Genomic DNA, 26,550 nt, shown 5'->3' with positions numbered 1-26,550 from the left:
GAAATTAATTTTTCACGTAGGGCCAGGTAGCTTTGGACAGCTTTTTTCCCTTAATAAATGAAATCATTTAAAAACGGCATTTTTTGTATTTTGTATTTACTTGCATTATCTTTGTGTAATATAACAATTAGTTTGATGATCTGAATCTTTTAAGTGTGACATGTGCAAAAAATTTTAAAATCAGGAAGGGGGCCAACACTTTTTCACACCACTGCATGTTCAGAAATAACAAGGGAAATGCTTCTTTTTTTTTTTTAAATCTCAATGTTCAAGGTAATTCAAATTTAAAATGACTGAAGGCGACACCAGTAGACTATTATTAACTATAGGCTAAATGTTTTGTAAAAACAATGAACAGCAGCTGTCAGCTTGTCACAATGAAAACATGAAATATCAGACATACAGTAGTAGTTCTTTACAGGTTTTTATTAGATTACGCTGCTTTTCCATTGTTTTTTCTATGTAAACATGGATGCGTTTGACTGTTGTGCTCAGGTCTCATGCATGAAACGGCATTCTAAAAATGCAACGCTCAAGTTAAAAGAGGTTCACTCCCATTATCTTGTATGTTTTTCCTATTCCACTGCCCGCATCGCATCTTTGTCAACACAAAAGTGCATTCTGTGTGAACGGCAACTAGCGATGCGAGCGTGTCACACATGAACGGTTAATCGCGTGTGCCGACATGCGGATGGATCGTTCTTTTCTCTTTACCGTTATCACTGGCATATTGTCAAAGTGTCTAATTCTAATGTTTGGTAATATTTCAATTCAAAATCGCAATTCCTTGATTTCTAAAGAATAAAATCCTGTCAAAACATTAAATTCGAATTAAATCGGAAAAATCTCCCAGCCCTAACATATACAAATAACTGGTTGTGATTTGATTGTACACATACCAAAAGGTTACATATCATGTGCCATCAGTTGTATTAAACAGAATAAAGATGACATTTTATCAGTATTATCTCGTCAATCTTTAGGTATCGGTTTTAACCACTGAAAGAAACCATTAGTCGACCACCAGAAAAGTTCTCTTTGAACAATAACTATTAGATAAACGCCAAATAAAAACTTCAGCAACGCTTACCTGAACACCATCATCTTCCTCTTCCTCCGGTGAATGTGGTGGTGTTTTCTCCACATCAGAGGTGACTGAGGGCTCTCTCTTGCGCTTTGCGTCTTTCTTGGTGATACTACTGGACTCTGAGTCAGACTTTTTAGCACTGTGGGTGAACAGGGAGGTTTGGTTAATCTAACAGTCACACCAATAAACCACAGATTTGTCTGGTTCATGTGTCAAACCATTACACTATTTATAGTTTTAGTAAAGAACAGAATAGCAAACCAGTCCAAAAACTTCTCCAATGCAAACAACTTAATTATAATTTATAGAAGTTAGAATTTCTTTGTCCATTTTTGTTATATATATATATATATATATAAAAAAAAAAATCACCTATTAGCTTTAACAGTTCACTTAAAAAGTAATCAGAACAATTAAATGCTTTAATAAAAGTAGCAATTAAGACAAGATGCCATAAAAATGTATAATTGTACAAGAATTGGAAAAGTCATTTTAGGTGTATAACACCATTTCTGGTATACCACACCACAGGACACTGCTGTTGCCATGCCATGTGAATATGGGCAACGTTAATTCCACGTCTGTATACAAGAAAGATGGCGGCTATCGACAGTTTTTGTACCTTTTCCCTACAGTTCTTTCTCCCTACTACCTTATGTTCTCACGTACAGAAGAGGGGAAAAACGGATTAAGCTTTAAAGCCCTTCCCCCTCTTAAGTTGGGTTTCAGACACACAAATAAGGGAATGAGAGGGAAGACTAGAACTAGTTAACTCCACTTCCAGTTCAGAGTTGCGCTCTCTCCGTGCCACAGATTACACAATGCCCTGGAGGCTCTTGCGCTCACTCGCTCTGGGGCCCCCCTCTCTTTTCATTCGCACGCCAAGAGCAATCAAATCGCCCTGGTAACCGGCGGTCACGTGACCCGCACCTGTTCCTCTGGCTGGACGCCACTGGCTAAAGCCATCTGCTTGCCTCAGTCAGAGTCTCTCTCTCCAACACTCCTCAAGCACCTGCAGCCGCACCGCTCTGTGGCTTTGGGTTTCATACTGTCACTGCTCAGCAAACACAGCCAGAAATAAGGAGAAAAAAAAAAAGGCACATACAAAGGGAAGAAAAAAAGGCATAGGAGGGGGAAAAAAAAAAAGCCACGAGGGCAGGAAGAACACTCAGTTTAGGGGGAGGGATGACAGGCTTCCTTTCGATGGCTGACCTTTATAAATCATAAAAGGCAAAGAGCTGCTATAGGATGCAGAACACACTGAAGATACACAGGCCAGCAGGGTGGGCCGTGGCGCGTGTAGACTGAGACGAACGGGCAGAGAGAGAGAGGGGCTAATTGGCATTAGTAGGGGGAGGACACAGGCCCCGCTGCAGGTTTGTATGAGCCACACCGCTCCAGTGCTGACACTCAGGAGGAGGAGAGAGGGCCAGGGGGTTAATGGGACACCTGCCGTCGCCAGTGAGATGACTCATCTTCAGCTGGACCCCCCCACGGTGCTCGCTCTAACAGCAGCTGCTCACATGTATACACACACACACACACACAACTGTTTACCCTCAACAGCTCTTTTGCAGCGTCGCACAAGCGCAAACGTAAACACACGTACATAAACAAGGACACAAAACTGCAGAGAACGAACATGCTACGACAAGTTAACATACGCAAACAAAAACGTGCGTCTGTGTCCTTCAAAGCAAGCAGGCTAATTAGGAACCACCAGACAAAACAAGGTCACTATTTTTTTTTTTTAAAAGGAGACAGGATCTGAACACCCTGTTAGTCACAGAGAGTTATGCTAGTGAGTGGAATCAAAGGAGGCGGTGCAATAAAATTGCGCTAAAACGTGCCTGAATTAGGGGAGGGGAAATGCCTAAGAGTGTGGGACTGTGAGGGAGAATGTGTGGAAAGAGGATGTGAGTGGGTGAGTTGAGATATGTGAGAGAAGGAACACAAACTGTGCCGTGGAATGAGAGGAAGGGCTAGAAAGACTCGGCAGAAGGATCGCAAGCGTGTGATAATAGGTGGAAAAGGACAGTGTAGGCATGCAAGTCTGTGAAAGCGTTAGAGGCCCAGTCGAGGAGCAACACAGGAAGAGAGTCAGGGGGAAGCAATGGCGTTGCTTCTTGTGGTCTCAGAGCAAGGTCACCCGTGCTGTGCAGCCATTCAATTACTCGGCATCACTGAGAAAGCAGGTTTATTACATAAACCGCAACCACGCATAGAAAAATATGTTCTGTTGCAAACACGACTCGTGTTTCATTGTTCTTGCGCAAAAACAAAACATACAGTGCCATTCAAAAGTATGGGATGTTAATGATTTTAATGTTTTTATTTTTTATTTTTAAAGAAGTTTATGCTCATCAAGGCTGCATTTATTTGATCCAAAAAAAAAAAAAAAAAAAAAAAGAGGCATTTTAAACTAACAGTTTCCTATTTTAATATAACTTTAGTTATTTTCCAAATTTTCAGCATCATTACTCTAGTCTTCAGTGTCACATGATCCTTCAGAAATCATACTAATATGCTGATTTATCATCAATGTCAGAAACAGAGCTGTGCTGCTTATTTTTTGGGACCAGTAAAACTTTTTTCATGATTCTTTGATAAGTTAAAAAGAAGAGTGTTTACTCAAAATAGAAATGTTATAATATACACTACTATTAAAAACATTGGGGTTACTAAATTCTCTCTTTTTTTTTTTTACTAAATTAACACTTATTCAGCTAGGATGTGCTACATGGATAAAAAGTGATAGTACAGACTTATATTGTTAGAAAAGACAATATATTTCTATTTTGAATAAATGCTGTTCTTTTTAACTTTTTATAAAAAAATAAATAAAAAAAACAGCACAAGTTTTAACTGATAAATCAGCAATGATTTCTGAAGGATCATGTGACACTTAAAACTGGAGTAATGTGTGAAATTCAGCGCTGTGTCACAAATAAATTATATTTTAAAGTATATTAAAACAGGAAACCAATATTAGAAATTGCAGTAATTTCATAATATTACTATTTCTTCTGTATTTTTGATCAAAGAAACACAGCCTTGATGAACATAAGAGACTTCATTTAAAATTAAAATAAAAATACAAATATTACTGATCCCAAACTTTTTAATGGCAGTGTGCATCTTAAGGTGGTAAAATTCCTTTTTCAGCCTTCTTAAAAAAAAAAAAATTGTTTCAGAGCATAGGGTCTTTTATGTGCATAGCATGGGGGGGGGCAGCTCTTTGTTTTTAAGCGAGGGAGTCTTTGATGGACGGCAATGCGAGTCTTCACTTTTGCCTGTCCCCAGTGGCTGCGCATTCAGCGTTTGGCACACTTCTCAAATCCATTCACCGCACCGTCTCACTTGCTCACTCTTTTGAGATGGTGGCCTGTCTGATCACCAAAGCAGCGACAAGACTTCACAAGAACAGAAAACTCCCAAGCCCTGGTGGGACAGGTCTGCTAGTCTTAGAAGGATAAAATATACAGGGAGGACAAAGTTGGATGCCTGGCCCTTTCCTTCTGTTGTGCCATCCACCTCTCTGCACTGTGTCTTTGAGGTTCAATGTCACACAGAATTCAACTTTTTTTTTCCACTGGAGCCTGGAGGGAAGACAAGGCGGAGCACTTGTTTGAGGACAAATAAGCAAGCAGTCTGGCGTAAAGGTGCTGTAGTTAGACTCATGAGCAAACAGGCATGTTGGTCCCGCAAGCGAAGATCTTTGAGTACACACACATTGCAGCACTTCCTATGCAACCGCGACTGTTGTGGTTTTCGTATCTGAGCACACAGGATGTAGCTAAGATAATCTGCGAAAGAGAAAAAAAGACTCTGCTTCGACATGAGATGGAAATCAAAGGGTCGGCAGAACTGCCCACCCAGGTTAGTTGGTTATGCAGTTAGAAAACAACCTCACCGACTAAAATAGGGGCTTTGCTATAGTTGCTTGGGAACCTGCCAATAAATTGAAGGTGAGAGGTGTGTATTTGCAATGCAAAACAGTCTTCTCGTGGGGGGAAAGGGCCACATGCAATGCAGCGCTGAGGAGGGATCTTTCTGAAGTGTTTGATGGCTGTGTGTGTATATGGAAAACAAACCTGGGCTCACAGACGCTCAACATTTTACCCTGGGTGTGGCCTGAGAATGACTATTTATAGTTGTGCTTTCTTTGTCAGATAAGAACGCCAACAGAGACAAGGCCAAGACTTTTAACGTCCAACCTAGTTTCCTGTACTCCACTTGCATGAAAAGAGTAACTAAACAAGGAAAATGTTTAAAGAGCTGATAAGACAAACAAATGAAGATGGGGGAAGGGAAATGAATGATACACACATCAAATGCGAGATGTGCTATATGTAGCCCACTTTTTGAGAAATGGGGCCACACAGTTTAAAATCTATCCACAGGGGCTCGCCAACACCACACATCCAGCTCTGTAGCAGATTTGGTCAAATTCAGGCCGGCATGATTAATGAGACAGCATTGTGGACTAACTAGCATTAGGTGCCATTTTGAATGGAGATGTCCCCCCTCCTCTTTTCCTTTTTCACAAACACACACACTTTCGTCCCTCCTCCCCCTTCAGATGACCTACTGCTCTGGCACTGTGCTGCAGATGCGCTTGCTTTGGCCCGGCCCTTTTCCTCTGGATGAAAGGGACGCGGTGGTGGAGTGACGGGGCTTCGGTTGGGCGGGGGGGGAAGGAGGAGGTTATGGGGGAAGGCTGACACATTCCTCAGCCAGATCATGTTACTGATGGAAAAATGGCCATGCAACCTTGCTCTGCATATTCAGGATGGATGCATTTTCGCTCTTTTCAGAGGGGGTCGGTCGAAGGAAAAAAGGCATCATTTAAATGTAATTAAATGCATTATTGTGAATCATATCTTGAAGAGAGATGGTATATGATAGTATACCACTTTAGGTAGTGTTAATAAAATATAAACTGACTAATGACTTCACAGAACACATGATCAGCAAAGATGAGATGCGATTATCTTTTTTTAAAAGGCCTCCAGACTGAAGTTCAGGCAACTAGCGAAGGTTTTATCAGAAAAGTGTGTTTGTGGTTTAGCGCTTGCAATTCAAAAGAAAAAAGAAAGGCTAAAGCAAGTCTTATACAATATCAAGTTCCTTGTCTCTCAAAAGCATTATAAAACAGAACACCTCTGACAACTTTGAACTGTCTGAACTCTGATAAAGCACCATCAGCTTGTACCAGACCTAGAAAACAACATACTAAACATGTGATCATTTGGTTCATTGAACTGTAGATATGAGGCTTTGTGACTCCATCCAGAACACGAGTAAGCACCTACAGTAAATATGGAGATTTCATATTTGGAAGCTCATGTAAATATAGGGTACATTTGCAACATTTAAACAAAAACTGCAGATAAAACCGTAGTTAAGATTTTTAAAAAGTACAGGAGGTTCAGATTTTGCATACCTGGGCTTTTTGGAGCTCTTAGGCTTCGGGGTGGCAGTCTTCACTTTTTTCTCCTTGGGTTCCTTAGGTTCTTTGGGTGTCTTGGGAGTCTTCGGGGTTTTGGGAGTCTTGGGCTCTTTCGGTTCCTTGGGCTCCTTCTCCTTTGGTTTCTTTTTGCTCTTCTTTTCAACGACAGACTGTTCCACAGGAGTCATAAGAGAGTCTCCCTCGTTTATCAGAGAAGCTGCCTCTCCTCCGGCCTCACCACTGATGTTGTTACCCTCCTGGCCGTCGCTCGTCTTGGCTTTCTTCTTTTTCTTCTTTTTTGGCTTGAGCTCGCTCTCCGTCTGCTGTATGTCACAGTTGGCTGGTTGGAGGTTTGGGCCCAAGGCAGGTGTCTTACTAGATGTTATCATCTCCAGGGAAGGGTCTGATGGGGAATGCTGATGACGAGGAGAGAGAGACAGGGCGATCTGTTAGTACCAAGAAAGAAGAAATATAACTAAGGCAGGAGACACAACTAGAGGATATCCTTTTTGCATTTTTGCATATCTCAAAGCCACAGGAGAAGCTGAACAAACCTCTTTGCATCGCTGCTTCTTTACATCAATCAACAACAGATACATTAAGTAGCATTTTTTTTTTTAACTGCCCAGAAAAGCTAGGATAAGTTGGGGAAAAGTGAATTAACACATTTTCACATTTTAATGCACTCAAAACAGCTGCCCCTGCTGCTGTTGGCCACTGAGGCATGCCATGTTACTTGGTTTGATTCCCTTAGCTCCCATTAGCGCCAGTGTTAGCTGTAGCTTGGCCGCATTAACGCAGCAACGGTTTTGCCTTTCTCCTTGCAGTTATCTCCGTTCCCCTCTCTATTCATGGCAAAGACAGACTGACAGGAAACATGTTGGCAGCTGTGCTAAGCGTCCAGCTTCCCAGAGTCCCTGCAGCAGATGGGACTGAGGCATTATGACACTAATAAATTATATCTATACTTCATAAATGCCTCGGTTTTAGATGTCAGCAAATTTAATGCAATATGCTACAGCTTTCAAAAGGCATATACACAAAAAACTGGCCTGGTGAAAGCAGTTTTCATCCTGGCAAATCAGGAAGAATATTGTGTATTCTCCATAAGCCATGTGTTGATTCTAGTCTAGAGTTTTATTGCATACCATGCACTTCACTTTTAAAACAAAAGACTTCGTAAACCACATCATTGTGGTGATGAAATGCATATTTCCTGTAAACAACAGCATGAGAAATAAGGGTGCACCATGCATGCCAAACAGTGGCAAGGTCACAGAAAATGCCCAACACCCAGTTCAACGGTGATCATTAGAGCAGCTGGAACAGCGAGCGTTCTGCTGCCGTTTTAACGGATAAATGTCTCTCCTCTTGCCAAGCCTCCCCAATAATCAATTGCATGAATGACAATAGGCCTACCGCACGCGCTCTCTGCATTTCTAATTTGACAGCAGCAGTCCAGAATACAATATGTTCAATATAGGATTTCATCTCTCGGAGGGGGAGACTGACGTGTCAGTTAATCTAGCAGGCAAAGTGCTCACTCGGTGAGCTAAATACTCCCTAAAGGAGCACTGCGCTTCGGCTCAGCACGGCAGGCTTTTTGCAGGGCGAACCCGTGAGTTAACACCCAATTCATCTGATGAAAAGCTGGCTCCCAGACACGGAGCCTAACCCTTGCTAAACTTTATCTTCAAGATTCATTGCTCACTGCTGTTAAACTTCAGTCTGCTTCTGGCTGAGAGCAAATCTAAATGAGCTACAAATTTATGGCACTGAAACACCTAGATACTGCGAGCTACTTACTAGCAGCTAACTACTCCAAATAAAACTCCCACGGAATAAAAACGCTTGAGGATGCCAAAGTATAGCAAAGGCTTCCTATCTCTGCGTCACATGAACTTATAAAGCTCCGAGGCTGTACCAATCTTTAAAAATGGACAACGATGGCAAGTTAGGGCTTAACATATCAAAAAGCCAGACAGAATTACTACAACATTATACACTTGCCACTTTACCCATTCTGTGTTGCAATTTCCTTTTACAACATTTGGTTTGCGCAAATTAAGAACAGCAAGTGCAAGCATACAATCGCACCATCCTGGCTGTATGCTGAATATTTAGGAAGTACTGCTCTGCTTGCGTCTGACCCAGAGAGAGTGCGCCACCACTAAGATGGCAGGCAGCTGCTATCAGCAGAGTCTCAGGAGACTGGCACCTTGCATGAACTGCTAAACGGGAAATAAAGGAATCATAAACATGGCATGCATGCATTCCCATCTGCACTTCTATTTTAGTTCTTAAAGCCCAGTGTCATGCTGTGAACACTTGCGCTTGGTACCAGTTTGACTGGAGCCACAATGAAGAGTCTGTTCCCTTAGATGAAGCACTGCTCTACTTAAATGTCACAGTCTCATTTATTTCTCATCAAACCTCTCAATATCTCATGAATGACACTGCGTGAGAGGTGAGCGCTGCACGTTCTGAGCGGAGCAAATGGGGCCTATGTTTCTTTGATAACTTGGTGTGCAAGAAAGTGACCAGCACATCTGACTTAACTTCATGCCAACTTCAACCAAGTATAGGGGCATGATATAAATCACAAATGGAGGACTTTAACTATTGGTTATGAACTGAATTTATGTTCCTGCTCAAATATTTTTTTGAAAACCATTGCAAGTTTCAGAAGTTAGATGAGATATCCTGATAATGAATTGTCTCAGCTGGTCTAAAATGTATAGTTAAAAGTCATGATCAGTGTTGGGGAGTAACTAGTAGCATGTAACGGAATTACGTAATTTAATTACAAAATAAATGTAACTAATCTGTTAGAGTTACTGTGAAAACGTCAACTATTACAAAGGTGGTTACAATTGAATATAATTTTCACACAAACAGATTTGACTGATTTCTTTCCAAAATTGCATTGACTGCTCTTTGGAAAAAAAATAAAATGTTTTGAGATACCAATGTTTCAGGAGTTTAGGACACATGCTTATTTGATAACTGTTAGATTTCTTATTTGGGCTTGTGTATGCGCTAATTTCTTTTTTTTTTTTTACTTCTTTTTTTCCAAGGCATTGTCAGATGCCTGTGTTTCCTGTTATAGCTATGCAAAGATTTCAAAAACAGTGTCATAGCAATAAAACTATTTTATGATTTTAAATCTGTATTTTTACCTCAGAACAATCTTAAAAGTAAAAAGAGGTACTAAAGTCTAATTTTGAGGTGGCCGTGCTTTAAAATGAAATTATCTTAATTCAAGTGATGAAGTATTTTGGAAGTCTGACAGCCAGTGTTGAGTGCTACTGTAAGGTTAACCCTCTCTGCTTTAAATGTTTCAAAATGATTAACAGTTTAGAAAAATGTAGCAAACTTAAATTCTGAACAGTAATCAAAAAGTAACCAAATACAATCAATTACATTACTTTATTAAAGTAATTTAAATAGTTTCACTACTTTTTACATTTTAAATAGGGTAACTTGTAATCGGTCACCCATTACATTTCCAAAGCAACGTTCCCAACACTGGTCACGATGTAAAGGAAGGACTCACAAATCTTCTCTTTTATACTGTGACATACATCGGAGTAAAACAGATTAACATGCAGGGCCGGGAACTTGGTTTTATGTGGTTGTTGATTGCGGTTGCTGGTTTAACGCTTGTTGATTGGATACAGACAGATCTGATATTGAGCTTACAGTCAACTGTAAGAAATTGTCAGTGTTAAACAGACTAAATGATTAGAGACATCTAGTATGTCACCAGAAAATTCTGTTGTTTCATTGTAACATCAGTTATGAATTGTTGAAATTGTTGAACAGATTAATTGTTCACAATAAGCTCATGCATTTATAAAAATACACCCTTTATTCTTCACACCACAGCAGATAGAAAAATGTTAGGTTTAAATGTCTTCAGGCAACTCATGATTGGGACAAAAACGAGATGGCTTATTAGCTAAAGTGAAAGTGGTACATTTAACTGCATGTGCTTCATCTAGGTCACAAGTGAGGTGGATGAATTAATACAGACTGATCTTAAATGTCAACCACAAAACTTTAATATCATCACACAATCAGCCAGACACCACCACTGACATCGAGCCATGGCTGTCAACGCTGGTATAAGTGAGATAAAAAGACAAACAAATTCTATATGCAGGATGTGCACGCTGGCATAACAGCAGCCATTGTGTGTGAATGGGTCACCAGAGAAAGAGGCTTTCAGAGCAAAACAAGCTAATGGCATCAGAAGCACGTGACACACGCAGCTATTGAGAGCTGCTAACCTCCCTTCCCCACTGGCTCCCTCCTCCACCCTCCCAACAGGACGCATCCTGCTGTACACCATTAACTCACGCATGAGTCCTCCGAGACAGGCAAAGCAAACAGAAAGAGCAGAGCGAGAGAGCGAGAGAGCGAGAGAGACAGAAGTGATGCAGACAGAGCGAGCAAGAGCGAGAGGGGAACGGAAGGAGTGCAGACGGGGGAGGAGAGTGATGCTTACTGCGAGCAGGAAGGGAGCATTTCCCCTTCAGAGTGGGAAGGGGGGAGGGGTGGGGGTTAGGAGATTAGCACTGTGGCGCCTGTGTCTTGAGGAGGGCCAGGATATGCAGTGAGGAGGAAACAAACAGCTGTAAAAATCCATTTCCACACTTGTGGGGCACAGGCGGCACCATAGCCGCTAAGAGAAACCCTCAAACGAGCCTTTCTGCCACCCACGTGCACGACATGGACTTTCCAAAATACTTTTAATGGCAAGGGAAGGCATGCTTCATTTGCACAACTCACCTGCATGTGAGGCACTTTCTGCATGGGTGGAGGCGACTGGTGAGGAGCTGCCCATGACTGCTGAGACGGAGGGGAGCTCTGGTGGTGTGCAGCCAGGTGTGTCTGTGACGGGGGAATCGAGGGAGGGGTGTGCACCTGCTGCAGCTGTTGCTGCTGGAAAGGCAATGGGGGCGTCTGCAGCTGCTGGCGCTGCGCTTGTTGGGCGAGCAGCCTCTGGTCCTGGGGCTCTGTGTGGTTCGCACCCGGTCCTGCTGGAGGTCTTCCTTGAGCACCTGTGGCCCTGTGATTGGGTGACAAAGCAGCGTACATCTGGGTTGGTGGAGGATGTGGGTGTGAGGGATGCGACGGCAGCTGTTGGTGGGGATGCTGCTGAGCTGCATTCATTGGGCAGGCTCCTCTTTGGGTGTGAGCCATTGGGCCTTGAGACTGATGCGGCACTCCAGGGTAGCCTCCCACATCAGTTACCAAACCTGCACTGGGCGGCCGGCCCTGCTGGGGAGGAGGCGTGCCCGCAGGGGTAGCCAGGTTCCTCATGGGAGACATGGAAGGAGGGGAGGCGTATGATCCCTGAGGTGGAGGCGGTAGATGCTGTTGTTGCAGCTTCTGCTGGGCTGCAACCTGATTCTGAGCTGTATGCATAGGCTGGGTGTTGATTTGGTTCACATGAATGGGCTGCTGGTGCATTGGTCCCTGTTGAGCCCCAGGTGTGGGGTAGCGCTGGGGCCCCGTCGGGGCAGTGTAGCGCTGCACCTGGGTCACGGGAGCATTAGGGTTGCTGTTGCTGCTGGTGGTAAGGCTCAAGTTGGGACTCATCCCTGAAGTGTTGGCTAATCCCTGATTAAGGTTGCCGTACGAAGAATAGGGAGGGTACTGCCCTGAGCTGTTTACAGTGTTGGAAGGGACTTGCTGGTTGTGCATGTTATATCCCATGTTTTGGTGGGGTCTTCCGCCAATGACCTGCTGCTGCTGCTGCTGTCTTGAAGGGCTTTGTGGGAACTGGGGGTTGTGGCTGGCAACAGACTCCGGATGAACCGGACCCTGGCCAGGCCTGTGGAGAAATTGTTGATTGGGTTGCTGATGCTGCTGAGGAGGCTGTGCTGGGTGACGCATGGGGGGTCCCGACATGCCGGGATTCTGAGTCATCCCCACATGACCCATGAAATGATTGGCTTCCTGAGGGAGGCCTTGGGGAAAGTGGTTCATTCTGGGGGGTGTTTGCGTCTGGTTGTGGCCCTGCATGGCATAGTCACCGCGGCCGATAAAAGGGCCCATTTGGTGGCCATGTCCCTGTGGTCCGGCAGGGCCATGCTGATGAGATGAGGCTTGTGGAGGTTGCTGCTGGAAAGCGGGTCTAGCTTGATCGGGCACCTGCATTGCTTGAGCGCCCCACGCATTTCCGCCATCTGAGAATGACTGGCTCCGGCCATCTCCTTGTGCTCCTGGGTAGACATGATGCCCTGCAGACCCTCCCGCAACTGGCGGAGGACCGTGATAGCGGGAATGAGGGGAGGACATGCCATTTACTGGTCCGTTCCCAATCATCCGGCCCCCCTGCTGGTCCATTGAATGCATCTTGGGCTGCTCATACTGATTGAAGTGGTCAAAATGGTGGCCAAGCTTGGCCTGTCCAGGTACAGCAGATGAGGAGAGGTGAAGAGTAGAGGGGAGCTGCCCGTAGCCTTGGTGCTCATGGGGCATCTGTTGACTCATTGGATTTGCCTGACCTTGGGGGTAGCCACAGTCCCCCAGGCCCTCCAACTCATCGGAGAACAGATTCCCATCGTCTCCGAAGAGGCTCATCATGCCTGGGTCAGCCATGGCTGCAGTGCTCCTGCTGTGCAGCCGAGCTTCAGAAGCAGGACGGGGAATGTGTGCTCACACAGAGGTGGATGTCCTCAAAGCCGCTAATCCGCTAACTAATCTGCAGCATGTCACTCCATATTTCCTTAATTCTCTCAGAGAACGCAGCGTCAGGCAAAGTCAGGTTACAGGACCTGGAGAGGAAGAGAGAGAGAGAGGGAGTATTAACACAAATAGCTCTAGGTCAGAGCAAGCCTCTTCCATTTTGTTCACTTTAACCATTCTTTATTAAATTTTCAGCCAGTGAGTCACAGCTGTTGAGAGATACGAGAGCAGTTGAAGGGTGGTAAGACTGCTTTTTTTTTTTTGCAGTTAAATCAGTTGTAACTGACTCTTTGCCAACCTTTGATCCCAGCCCCCACCCTCTGTTCCTTCTGCTTCCAAACAAAAGGGCCAACACACAGGCACCAAGCCTAAATTCATTCATTCTTTACAATTCGTTGATGGTGGGGAAAGAACAAAGGAGTTTAGAGTGAGGCAGCAGCAGAAGCAGTGGTAGTTAAACAACAGCAGCTGCCAGACCAGGCAGGCAGGCAGATGTAGGAACACAAGCAGGCAGCCCACCTGCTGAAGCCAAGTCTCAAAACCAGCCCGGTTGCCGCCTGCATTTGCGTTTCTGAAGCATTTTGGAGTACGAGTAAGGTGTAAATTCATACACACTTTGCATACCTAACCAGCTTGTCCCAAGTGCAAGGTAATCAGATGAGCAGGGGGAATTATGTAGATGTGAGATAAACCAGGCAAGGGTGGGGGGAAAATGCAGCCAGCTAAGATGTCCTACTCAACCACAACTACCTCCATGTGTACGAGTTAGTGAGTGAATATGCACATGTAGGGGGTGTTACGCATATGAGCTGGGGGTGTTACGCATATATGAGCCGGGGGGTGGGCGAGGAATGAGTTGCCTCAACTTCAGCTACCACACAAGAAAAATTTTCCACCCCCGTCTCAAGCTCCTCCTTCACCCAACCCCCAATTTTCCTCTCTCTCTAAACCTCTCCACATGGCTGCTAAAACTATCCTGGTGAAAATCTATACTGACCAGCCTAATCTAAGGATCAAAGACCCACACTGAAAAACAAGCTTCAGCATGTTGCGTTTTAGGCATCCTTAAAAAAAAATAAATAAATAAATACCTGTGCCACAAAATTTCTGAGGACATGAAACTTCATAGTTCATTGTCATTTGTTGCCATAGTGCTGTATAGCAGAGACAAAAAAAAAAAAAAAAAAAACCCTTTCCGGCTGTAAACTAGGGTGACAAAAGAGAGTAAAACTAGATAACTTCATAATGAGCTAGTGGTCATGCAGGAGGTGTCAAGACTTCCTGTAAGGCAATATCGTAGTATACAGTCACTTCTACAAACCACACAAAGCAAATAAATGCTAGACTTACACAACTTCACCAAAACCAGTAGACCAGCACAAATATTAATTCCACTGATAAGGAAAAAGACCATCAGTTTTTAAAAAGCAAGGCATCTTGAGGTGAAGTTAACTGAACCATCCCTAACTTTTTTTTGTCCTAAATCCCTGAAGGTGGTGACACAGGCTGACCATTACAACCACAGTCAATCTTAACAGGAGGAGTGATCGGAAGGAGGAGAGATGTCTGCCTGTGGGTGACAGCACCACAGCTTTAATCTCCTCACAGCTCTAGTTAAGAGCAGGAAGAGGAGTCTTAACACCACAGCCATAAATCAGTCCCTGTTCACCAGAGTACTACGCTACTCTTGCTGCATTGGCGGGGGAGGGTGGGAGATCCTACAGAGCCATGCCAAAAGCCACAAATTTGAATCCCTATGATCAGATTTGGCGTCTAAGCCGGCAGGCTGACCGTTCACCCAATTCTCTTCTGAGAGTGACAGATGTGGCGGAGTGCCAGAACAGCTCCTTCTAGAGCACCACACCCCTCAGGAGGAGCACAGGCCATAGAGCAAGAGCACTATGACGTACACACTTACTCACAGCGTAACCGCAGCGAGTGGGTGGCCAGGCTTGCCCCTGACCAGAGGGCAGAACAAGAAGTGAAGATGCAGCCAATTACAACCACGAATACTCAATGTCACTAAAATAACCTTTCCAGGTAAAAACAAACATATTTAAGCTGTGAACAATATTTGCATCCTCTAAGATAAAAGCCTAATGGAAACAGTTTCACTAGTAAAGGTAAAAAAAAAAAACTGAAATGTGAATTTAGAGCTGGATTTGTAAAATTGTTTAGATTGTTCTAGTTCTGAAAAGAAACAAGGAGTCCAAGAAAATATTCAATTTACAGAACATGTTATAGAAAGGGACAAGATCACGATCTATGAAATAGTAAAAAACATTTTGATCCCTTTAGAGCAGGGGTGTCAAACTCATTTTCACTGAGGGCCACTTCAACATTATGGCTGCCATCAAAGGGATGTAACTGTAACACTGTACAAACGTTACCACTCCTTAACAGTTAAATAACCGTCTCTATTTTATTATTAGCTACTTATTTAAGTTACAAATATTGTACATGCATTTGCATATTTGTAAAAAATATGTTATTACTCTTATTTTAACTTAAATCCTTTTAATTTATCAGGTTAAGAAATCCACATTACTCTATAAATCAAAGTAAATAAAGACAAATATCAAGTCATTACATAAACTTTGTTAAACTTTGTTACATTTATGGCACAACAAATAATTGTGCGCTGCTAAAAACGTGGGACAGATGGCATTTAAAAAAAACTAATGAGCCCAGTCTCATGAAAATGCATATCAATAGCACGACTTTGTTTCTATTTGGCGTGTGATTTATACGCAGAAATTGACTTTGGTGTGCATATGATACGCACATGTTTGGGGTACATATGATATGCAAATCAATGCTTAAAGTAGAAAAAAAAATAAAAAATAAAAAAAATAAAAAACCTCACTCAACCCCACTCCCCCACCCAAAAATAAATAAATACAAACTAAAGTGCTAAAAAAGTATTTTAATAGTTCGCAATTAAGGTATATGGTGCCACAACAAATAAATAATTGTTTGCAATTCAATTCACATTTATTTGCATAGCGCTTTTCATGATACACTGTTGCAAAGCAGCTTCACAGAAAGTGAACATTTCTACATTAAGTAGTTTACAGCTACTGTAAGTCAATCTGCGATACCAAACAGGAACACAGGGGGACGCCAAAAGACCACTAAACGAGCTACCTTGACCTGACTGTTCCAGAATTACTAAACCACTGCGTAATCTAAAACACCTTCAGCCAGCATCCAGTATAAACCACTCGTGCTTTTTTTTTTTTTAAGATTTGTTTTTGGCGTTTTTGCCTTTTATTTGATAGGACAGTAGGTAGACAGGAAACGAAGTTGGAGAGAGAGAGAGAGAGAGAGGGGGGGGAAATCGGGAAAGGTCCGTTAGCCAGGACTCGAACACGGGATGCCCGAAGCGCAACGGCGCTACATGTCGACGCGCTGCCCACGAGGCTATTGGCGCCGACACCACTCGTGCTTTTAAGCTAAATAGCTTGCTGAATAATTTTTTTTTTTTTTTTACTGACATCTGTACGTGAGTAGCCTACCGTTAAACTCCACAATCTTTGATGAAATCGGCTGTTTTCTCTGCATTTGAATGCATTCACTTTCTAGATCCTTAGACAATCCAGGAGTTTACCGGCTGATCTGATCGCAAAAAAAAAGTTTAAATTTTTATAATTCCCCATTCCCCCCCCCAAGAAAGTTGTGTCTGAAAGCTTCCATCAATTTTTTAATTCGTTAAATGAACGGAGAATATTGTGTTTTGCCGTCGGTGGTGCTCGAGCACTTGATGAGGTCTGCTTTATTCCTTTGAGCGGTCCACGCAGTCGTCATCAAATGAAAACCCCCACACACCTAATCCTAAGCAATCGCGTATCATATGCACACCAAAGTCAATTTCTGCATATAAATAGAACACCAAACAGAAACAGAAACTTGTGGTATTGATACGCACTTTCATAATTTACGATATAAAGCAGCATAGATTTTTTTTAATTTTAAGATAATCATATGCTCTTGCGGGCCACATAAAATGTGGCGGGTCGGAATAGGCCCGCGGGGCTTGAGTTTGACATGTGTTTTAGAGGAAGCAGAGGCACTTTTGATTTGTTTGCAACAATCAATTTTGTAAGAAAAGCAAATTTGGCTTTTAAAAACATGCACTGCCACATTAAGGCTGTGAAAAATGAGGAATAACACCATTGTAGAGTAATAATCCATTTTAAAATCGTACATCGTAACTCAGAATGTCAAGATGAAAAAAAACTGGGTGTACTGGGTGAGTAACAGATACTCTGGCAACATTACAACATCCACCTGTGATTACAGTGATTCATATAGCCTAAGTTATATAGGGTAAAAAGCCCAGAGAATGTGAAAAGTGTGGTTTACTGTGCGACAACTGTGCTGCATAATAAATCTGAATAAAAGTCCACTCAGGGGCAAGTTATTGCCACAATTACCAACCCCTCATTGAGAATAACTCATGCTGGCAAAGCATAACTGGAGTATTCTCAAGAGCCAGTTCTCAGTCCGTTTCTATGACAATAAGCATGTTTACATAAGCCATTACAATCAAAGTGTTTTTGCTTAAGGTAGTGTTCATCTCATTTTGTCTCATGTATACAGGTGCTGGTCATATAATTAGAATATCATCAAAAAGTTGATTTATTTCACTAATTCCATTCAAAAAGTGAAACTTGTATATTATATTCATTCATTACACACAGACTGATATATTTCAAATGTTTATTTCTTTTAATTTTGATGATTAGAGCTTACAGCTCATGAAAGTCAAAAATCAGTATCTCAAAATATTAGAATATTACTTAAGACCAATACAAAGAAAAGATTTTTAGAAATCTTGGCCAACTGAAAAGTATGAAAATTAAAAGTATGAGCATGTACATCACTCAATACTTAGTTGGGGCTCCTTTTGCCTGAATTACTGCAGCAATGCGGCGTGGCATGGAGTCGATCAGTCTGTGGCACTGCTCACGTGTTATGAGAGCCCAGGTTGCTCTGATAGTGGCCTTCAGCTCACCTGCATTGTTGGGTCTGGTGTCTCTCATCTTCCTCTTGACAATACCCCATAGATTCTCTATGGGGTTCAGGTCAGGCGAGTTTGCTGTCCAATCAAGCACAGTAACACTATGGTCATTGAACCAGCTTTTGGTACCTTTGGCAGTGTGGGCAGGTGCCAAGTCCTGCTGGAAAATGAAATCAGCATCTCCATAAAGCTTGTCAACAGAAGGAAGCATGAAGTGCTCTAAAATTTCCTGGTAGATGGCTTCGTTGACTGTGGACTTCAGAAAACACAGTGGACCAACACCAGCAGATGACATGGCAGCCTAAATCATCACTGACTGTGGAAACTTCACAATGGACTTCAAGCAACATGGATTCTGTGCCTCTCCACTCTTCCTTCAGACTCTGGGACCTTGATTTCCAAATGAAATGTAAAATTTACTTTCATCTGAAAAGAGGACTTTGGACCACTGAGCAACAGTCCAGTTCTTTTTCTCCACAGCCCAGTTAAGATGCTTCTGACGTTGTCTCTGGTTCAGAAGTGGCTTCGTAGCCCTTTTCCTGAAGACGTCTGAGCGTGGTGACTCTTGATGCACTGACTCCAGCTTCAGTCCACTCCTTGTGAAGCTCTCCCAAGTGTTTGAATCTGCTTTGCTTGACTGTATTCTCAAGCTTGCGGTCATCCCTGTTGCTTGTGCACCTTTTCCTACCCAAATTCTTCCTTCCAGTCAACTTTGCATTTAATATGCTGTGATACAGCACTCTGTAAACAGCCACACCTTTCAGTAATGACCTTCTGTTACTTACCCTCTTTGTGGAGGGTGTCGATGTTTGTCTTCTGGATCATTGCCAAGTCAGCAGTCTTCCCCATTATTGTGGTTTCAAAGAACAAGAGATACCCAGAATTTATACTGTAGGGATGGTCATTTATTCAAACTCAAATGTAAATATTCTAATATTTTGAGATACTGATTTTTGACTTTCATGAGCTGTAAGCTCTAATCATCAAAAATAAAAGAAATAAACATTTGAAATATAGCAGTCTGTGTGTAATGAATGAATATAATATACAAGTTTCACTTTTTGAAATGGAATTAGTGAAATAAATCAACTTTTTGATGATATTCTAATTATATGACCAGCACCTGTATATGGACAAAATCAAATAATAATAATAATAAATACTACTACATTACATTTATATAGCGCTTTTCTGCTTTTTCTAAGCACTCAAAGCACTCTACATTGTCAGGGGGAATCTCATCCACCACCAAATATATTTGAAGGCTATTTACACCTCTGTCTCTGAGCAAACATACAGCAAAGCAGCCAGTGTACAATGAAGAATTAACTGTAGTCTAATTAATGTGCATGCATAATAGGGCTGTCAAATTGGCTGAAAAGTTAAATTCTAATTTTGTACTAAAATATTATCAAAATTCAAATTATATTAGAATTTAAAAAGGCATAATTTCTGTTTTCAGCCCTAATGCATACTAGACAAAGTTTAGTCAAGTTACAATGACATTATCTTGGTTTGTTAGTCACAAAAACTGAACTGTTTTCAGATGGACTCAAGCATTAACTTAAGAAACAAAATACTGTTTACTCTTGACTTAAAACTTACATGCAGATGTAATTACTGAGACCATAACAACATGAAAAAGATCTCATTGAGGATCAAAAACGCCCTGCAAGAGGTACACAAGATGAATACTCTTCTAAACTAGTATCGTTTAGATGCAGACTTCTCTTGCCGGCTAGGTGCGAATGGAAGGGATTCATGCAACTCACCATCTTTTTCAAAATCAGTTTCATAACAGTTAAGTTACACAATGTGTGAGAAAGCCAATCAGTCACACTGTTAACTGATTATCTGACGTCACATTGGCTACACGAGTTGCTCACTGAGGTTGTCGATGCTCCTCATACAAAATATAGAGGAGCGTGTGGTATTCACGGGACAAACAAAACCGGCATTAATGTTTGATAAAACCTTATACTATGAATACATATTTGATGAACATTATAGGTCACACTGACATCCTTTCCATCTAGTAAGAACGTTACACTGAAGGTCACTAGAGTCTCAATATAGAATCATATATTGGAGATCTGGATAACTGAAAGCAACAAAAAGTTAGTTTGCTACACTGTAACGGGTGAAACAAAACATTATCTCTGAAATGCAAACTCACGTTTATAAAGGTGAACAAGTTCACACCATCTTTCATTCATCATTCAACAATCTTCTTTTGACAAGAGCGATAAACATAAAAGCAGTCTGAGCCGGTTTTCAGCCATCTGTGTCAGAGCACCAACCCGTATTGTTTTTTTTCCTGAAACCAAACCAACCAACGTGGCCTTGCCAAAAGAGCAATGCACAGTGATACTAGAACAAAAAAAAAAAAAAAAACAAAGGAAAAAAAAAAAAAAGTGGGGGAGGAAAGGCCCACCAAGTGCGTGTGATTGCAGTCATTAACACCGACAGTCTCTTTAATGCACTCGGCAAGCAAGTCACTGATTAACCAATCCTACCTCCCCAATTTTCCCATTTCACAGGGAGCTTTAAAACCCTGTTAAGAGAGGGCAGGTCTATGGACACCTGTGGTTTGTCTCTTGGGCTTAAGCTTATAATACACGAGGTGTGCATCATAGTAAAAAGGAGGGGCTGCACTCAAAACAAGCTCCTTGCACAAATGCTCTCCAGCAGCATTCCTTTTATTTCATTCCCCTCTTCAACAACCCCCACTAGAAGCTCTAACTGCAGCTGGGCATAATTTATATCTGTGCTCCTCCACATTATATGCATGGGCGGGGGGGTTGAAGGGGGTGTATCTGTGGCAAGTAACTGAGCACAAAGACAGTGTGAGGGTGACACAGGATGCGACGGGTGGGTAGCTGGAGAGCAAGCGGGGGTTAGGGCCATAGAGCCGTTCCATTTGCATGAACTGGTACTTTTACACAATGCTGCTGTAATTAAAAGGATGAGTTTTTTTGCTTTCTTGCTGTGTCGTGCAAGCTCACCCATACGGGGTTAAAAACTGTTGCTCAGGGAGAGCTGTGCGTTCTCTGTGCATACTATGATGTAACGCAACACTCATTTCAGCCCAAATTTAAGCGGTTCTCGTTAGAAGGACTGGTTAGGCTGCAGCATTTCAGTGGCACGGATGAAAACAAGAGCTTGCGTGCGCTAAAAGTCACAGACACTCAGAAGGCGGATTTGGAAAAAAAAGAGGAAGAGAGAACTTTGACCTTCACTTCCAGACCTGCTGTCACCCAGTCTGCCTGCGGCACTTGTCTGTGTACCAGCTGAGGATCTGCAGGAGGGTCAGCTGGGGCAAACAGCTTCACCTCTAGCAGAAGACAGTAAAGGCTTTAAAGCACAATCATCACAACCATGACACGGGCATAATACCGAGGAAGCTTTACTAGATCAATTTCCTGAAGGAGATGCGCTGAATTGAATACTTTTATTCAACAAGTTTGCATTAAATAATCAAACTGACACTTAGAAAAACATTCATAATGTTACAAAGGATTGCTACTTCAAATAAATGCTTAAATGTTCTTTTAAACTTTCTATTCAAAGAATCCTGAAAAAAATATATACTATCAAAAAATATTAAGTAGCACAACTGTTTTTAACATTGCAGAAAGTTTCTCAAGCACCAAATCAACATGTTAGAAGGATCATGTCTAGATTGGAGTAACGGTCACTGAAAATTAAGCTTTGCCTTGACAGGAATAAATTATATTTTGAAATATGAAAATAAATTTACTTTAAAATTGTAACAACGTTTCACAATACATTAAAACATATACAAAATGCTGTTTTTACTGTATTCAAACAAATGCAGTCTTGGTGAGTATAAGACTTTAAAAAAAAAAAAAAATATTAAATTCAAACTTTGTATGAAATATACATTTGACATTGGGGACACAGACTGAAATATACTAATGCAATTGAAATTTTGATCTCATCATAAGTCATGTCAACATTAGTGTTCAACTCATTTTGACATTCCCTCAGGGCTGATGATTTTAAGGTTGTATATCCTGAGGCTCTGATGACTGCCTGTAACCACATGGGACATAAGAGTGACCTGAAGGGAATTACTTAAATCCACTACCAAAAAGCCTGAGGATTCAGAGAATGTGGCTTAAAGCAGCAAGTAGTTATATGAGTGGAAAAAGTCTGCTTTGACAATAAAAAAAAAAAAAATGGGAAATGGCACAAAAACGTGCATGAATTGCATGCACGCCAATATTAACAGCGGATGTGATTATGAAAGCGTCTATAGATATTTTGAAAGGTCTGATAAAATACTGACAGAGAAGCTCAGATGGCAGAGTGTAGATTTATGATTATCTTTTACATAATTTCCACCACTTTGTTTGCTGCCCATAAAAAAAAAAGAAAAAAAAAAAAAGAAAAAGTTTAAGAACTTTATGGAAAAAATGAGGTATTCTCTTGGAGAATCACGTGCAGCAAGTCCCTAAATTTAAAAAACTTAAATGTCTAAACTCATTGTGAAACAGCTTCAGCCATTAAAGTCCAGCAGCTCTCATTTGAATATTAGAAGACTCATCCATTCCAAGCTATTCATCTGAAACTGTTCCTCCATCTTCTGTGTGGCAGGGAAGAGGGGGATGGTCAGCGAGAAGGGGAAAAAAGCCTGCTTGTTTTGCAGCACAACAGGCCACTGCAGCCCTCCTGCTAACCCACGGCTGGAGAGGAGGGGTTGTAGGGAAAGGGCCTGCACACAGCGGTGCTGTTCCTGGCGTAGATTGAAAGCATGTTGTCAGATAACTGAAATACCAGCCTTGAAAGCGCCGTCCAATACCAGTGTTTGTGCGCACATGTGTCAATGCAGGGGGTGCCTGACCCACATCTAACGCGGTCCTCCAGATTTGTCACAGCCACTCATTGGCTAGTTAGCACAGGACTATTTGCACAAATGTAAAATTGTTAAATTTAAACAATTTTATCTATACTCATTTTTGTGCTACGTACAACTATGGGATAGATTTCCATGATCATTGCATCATTATAGCCCACGGGAGACTTTTTCAAAATTTCATTCAGGCACATACTAAGGATGTGAATCCATAGATATTTTAATTGGTTTAAAGCTGTAGTGATAACGTGTCTAAAAGGCCACGGTAAAGCATTCCACTACCAAGGTTTGTGAACCTGGATCTTGTATGTATATTTTAGGCAATGAACTTATAAACTACATTCAGCAAAATATGCCATCATGTGTCATACTTGCATTGTCACAAAACCACAATATTTTATATCTAATTAAAGCATAAAATGAATACAAAAAGTTCAATTCGGCTAAGACATCAACAAAACGAGATGAAAAAAAATCCCCTTATCGTTCGTTTAAAGTGCTAAAAATTGGTTATGAGAACTAAGTTGCTATCCCGTTAGTTCAATAAAAAGTTAAATACACGAAATCGATTAGAATTTCTCCGAACGTGAACTGCAATTCTAAAGCTTATGTAACTCACGCAAATAATGTTTTCTCTGAAATCACTCCAGTATTTTGATAAGGGCGAAGTTATGCGTTGTAAGCGACTTTGCACTAGATACGAAATGTGTACAGGAACAACATGTTGGATTCAAGCTTTTCTGAGGACAAAAGAGGAACCGGCACTTGACTTTTCGATTTGATGCAACTAGTGAACAAACCCCGGCAACCACAAGAAAAGGCAAGCGAGATGAAAAGCCTAAAGCGACTACAAAGCAGTCTCGCATCTGCTCCGCCATACCGGCTTCATATCTGCTCACTGAGTGGACCGACACACATTAAAAGCTGCCATCTTAGGTTAAAGACTTGAGAGGCAGCGAGACAACGACGATACCATCTTCAAACGATTCTTTGTTAAATTGTTAGTTGAAAGTCTTTTAAACAACTTTATAAAAACTAAGTTTTTTTAATAAAGTTCAATTAAACGACAAAATACGGATGCGCGTTAAAAGGGCATCAAAAACACTACAGAATAAATTATAAATTTGCGTTACCTTCCTAGATTCAGAATGTTGTAAACGAAGCAGGTGCTTTTCAAGTTTCGTTTACTATAAAGATCAAGTAAGATACTTAAACCTGTTCGACGGCGCGCATATCACGAGATAAACAAAATCGAAAACTTTTGAAAACACGGAAACTCGTCCAATAATAAACCAGGTGCATTTTTTCAGTTCCCCTCAAATAACGTGTCGTCCGATGCCCCCTCCCTTTAAAACCCGTCTACCTGTTGAGGGGCAAAGGGGACAAAAGAAATGTGAGATGAGTTGTGTCCAGCTAGCTAGTTAGCTTGTTGTGAGACAATGAAGTCGACGCTGTCCGTCTCCTACAGCAGATCGGCCACTTCCAAGCAGCTAATTACCTCTGCGCACGCCTGCCTCTCCAGCGCACTTCTCACAGCCGACCAAACGATAAAAACTACAACATTCCCCCAGCCCAGAGAACAAGCCACATCTGCGAACTGTTCGTAATAAAACATATCAGAACTGTAACTCATATAAACGAACAAATAAAGAAAACGAGCGAATGACCATATGGCCTCAAGCAACCTTCCCCGGTATCTATATTGTCCTTCGGACGAGCGCACTTTCCGACTCGCTTTTCTGTTTCCACATACCATTTCGAGCCTCATCCAGTGTCACAAGCGAAAAATTCAAGCACAACAACTTTGATGCTATCCTCACGTGCAGTTTTGTGCGCTTGAAAACTATTTTTGAGTGAAATTGTTGATACTAGGGGTCGGGGATCTCCCTCATTCAGCTCGGCCAATGACTCACCTCTACGTTCAAACCACCTCGTGTCTCAACAATTAGCTTGCTAACGAACGCTCACTTTATGTGATTTTGAAAAAAATTAGTTTTAGCAATTCGTGAGGCATATAAAGAATACAAGCGTTGTTTCAGACCTTGAAGAGAATGAATTGATTGTACGCAATTTAACTAGCATATTTCTCGCTTCCACTCCTATAGGGATCCGTGCGGCTCTATACAATGCAGTGCGCGTGAGCTAAACGAGCTAATGTTAGCATGTGCTCGAGCTACTTTGAGATTCTTCGATAAGTTAAAATACAAAGAAACGAAAAAGCTAGTGTGCGGTTTCTGTTTTCCCTGTGAAGGTTTGGATTAAAACAACTTTTCGCTGTTTTAAAACACTGTTTGTACCGCGGGTATCACCGTGGTGGAAAACAAGTTAAATGTACGCTCAAAAACACTTTTCTCACAATGAAAGTACGGGTACATTTGTACAACAATGGTAAAAACGTTTGGAACTTACTAATAAGTTTGTGTTCGACTGATAAAGTTGGTGGATTTGTATTGTATCGTTAGAAAGAAAGGCGATTCCTTACCCTACTCAACGCGGGTCAGTTTAGGGTTTTCACCAATTAACTCCTCTTCTTATATCCCGAAAATCCGTTTAAATACACGAATAACTGTCGAAATTCAAATGATTTCGGTGAAGTCGGCGTCTCAGCGTCCCGTCCTCGCCGACTCTGCTTCTCTCCTTTGTGTTAATTTCACTCAATTCGAGTTTAATCCGATCGATCCAGGCTCGTGTCCTCTCCTCTAGACTCTCGCGCTCGCTCACCTTCCACAGACAGGGGGCGCGTGCATGACTTGCTGGATAAACATGCGTGCGCGTGAGTGACCTCGCCGGGCTGTGACGCAAGAGCTTTTTTTTTTTCTTTTACTTTCCAGGTCTTCTTAAACATTTTTGTGAAACGTATTGTTTCGATAATGCAGTCTTTCGTGGACAAATTCTTTAATATTTCCATTCAGTATTTCGAGTTTTTGAAACTTAATAACGTTTATGTTTTATCTAACAGTCCTTTTAATAAAAGGAACATTATGCGTCATTATAAACCCTTGATATCTGATTTTGTTTTAAGTTTTAAAACATGTTTGTGTGCTGACTGAGAAACTCGTGTAGAGATCGCAATGAACAGCTGTTTTATATGTAATCAAATGTGTGCACATAGTATTTAAATGGTTTTGACTTGGCCTTCTGTGAATCATTTTTCTTTAGCAGTTAAAAGAAGAACTAAACAAGACAATGAATGTGCTATGGTTGCTTTTCCATTCACAACTTTACACTAATTAGAACAATTATACGCAACCAAGCTATACATTTACAAGCGGAATTTACCTGTCTCGATAACCAGCCAATCCCTGTTGGCGGCCGTACCCCGGATGTTCAGGCCTGCCCTTGATCTTTACGTCAGATCTATATGCACGTAAACACTTTTGGGTTGTTGCATTCCTCTGGCGCCATCACAC

General features: G+C 41.7%; 1 protein-coding gene across 1 annotated transcript in view; it reads right to left on the bottom strand.

Moving 5' to 3' along the window:
* Nucleotides 1–25,908, bottom strand: part of chd7 (chromodomain helicase DNA binding protein 7) — a 51,963-nt gene extending 26,055 nt beyond the window's left edge. Inside the window, exons 1-4 of the mRNA XM_058797079.1 lie at nucleotides 25,623–25,908; nucleotides 11,334–13,327; nucleotides 6,534–6,955; nucleotides 1,091–1,226 (exon numbers count right to left, since the gene is read on the bottom strand). Of these exons, the coding sequence (XP_058653062.1) occupies nucleotides 1,091–1,226; nucleotides 6,534–6,955; nucleotides 11,334–13,151 (2,376 nt within the window). The 5' untranslated portion in view covers nucleotides 13,152–13,327; nucleotides 25,623–25,908. The remainder of the gene's footprint in view (nucleotides 1–1,090; nucleotides 1,227–6,533; nucleotides 6,956–11,333; nucleotides 13,328–25,622) is intronic.
* Nucleotides 25,909–26,550: the final 642 nt, after the last annotated feature.

The sequence above is a fragment of the Onychostoma macrolepis genome, chromosome 02 (genome assembly GCF_012432095.1).
Source record: "Onychostoma macrolepis isolate SWU-2019 chromosome 02, ASM1243209v1, whole genome shotgun sequence".
NCBI lineage: Eukaryota > Metazoa > Chordata > Actinopteri > Cypriniformes > Cyprinidae > Onychostoma > Onychostoma macrolepis.
Note: the sequence above shows the minus strand (reverse complement) of the source record. Positions and strands in the feature narration are given on the sequence as shown.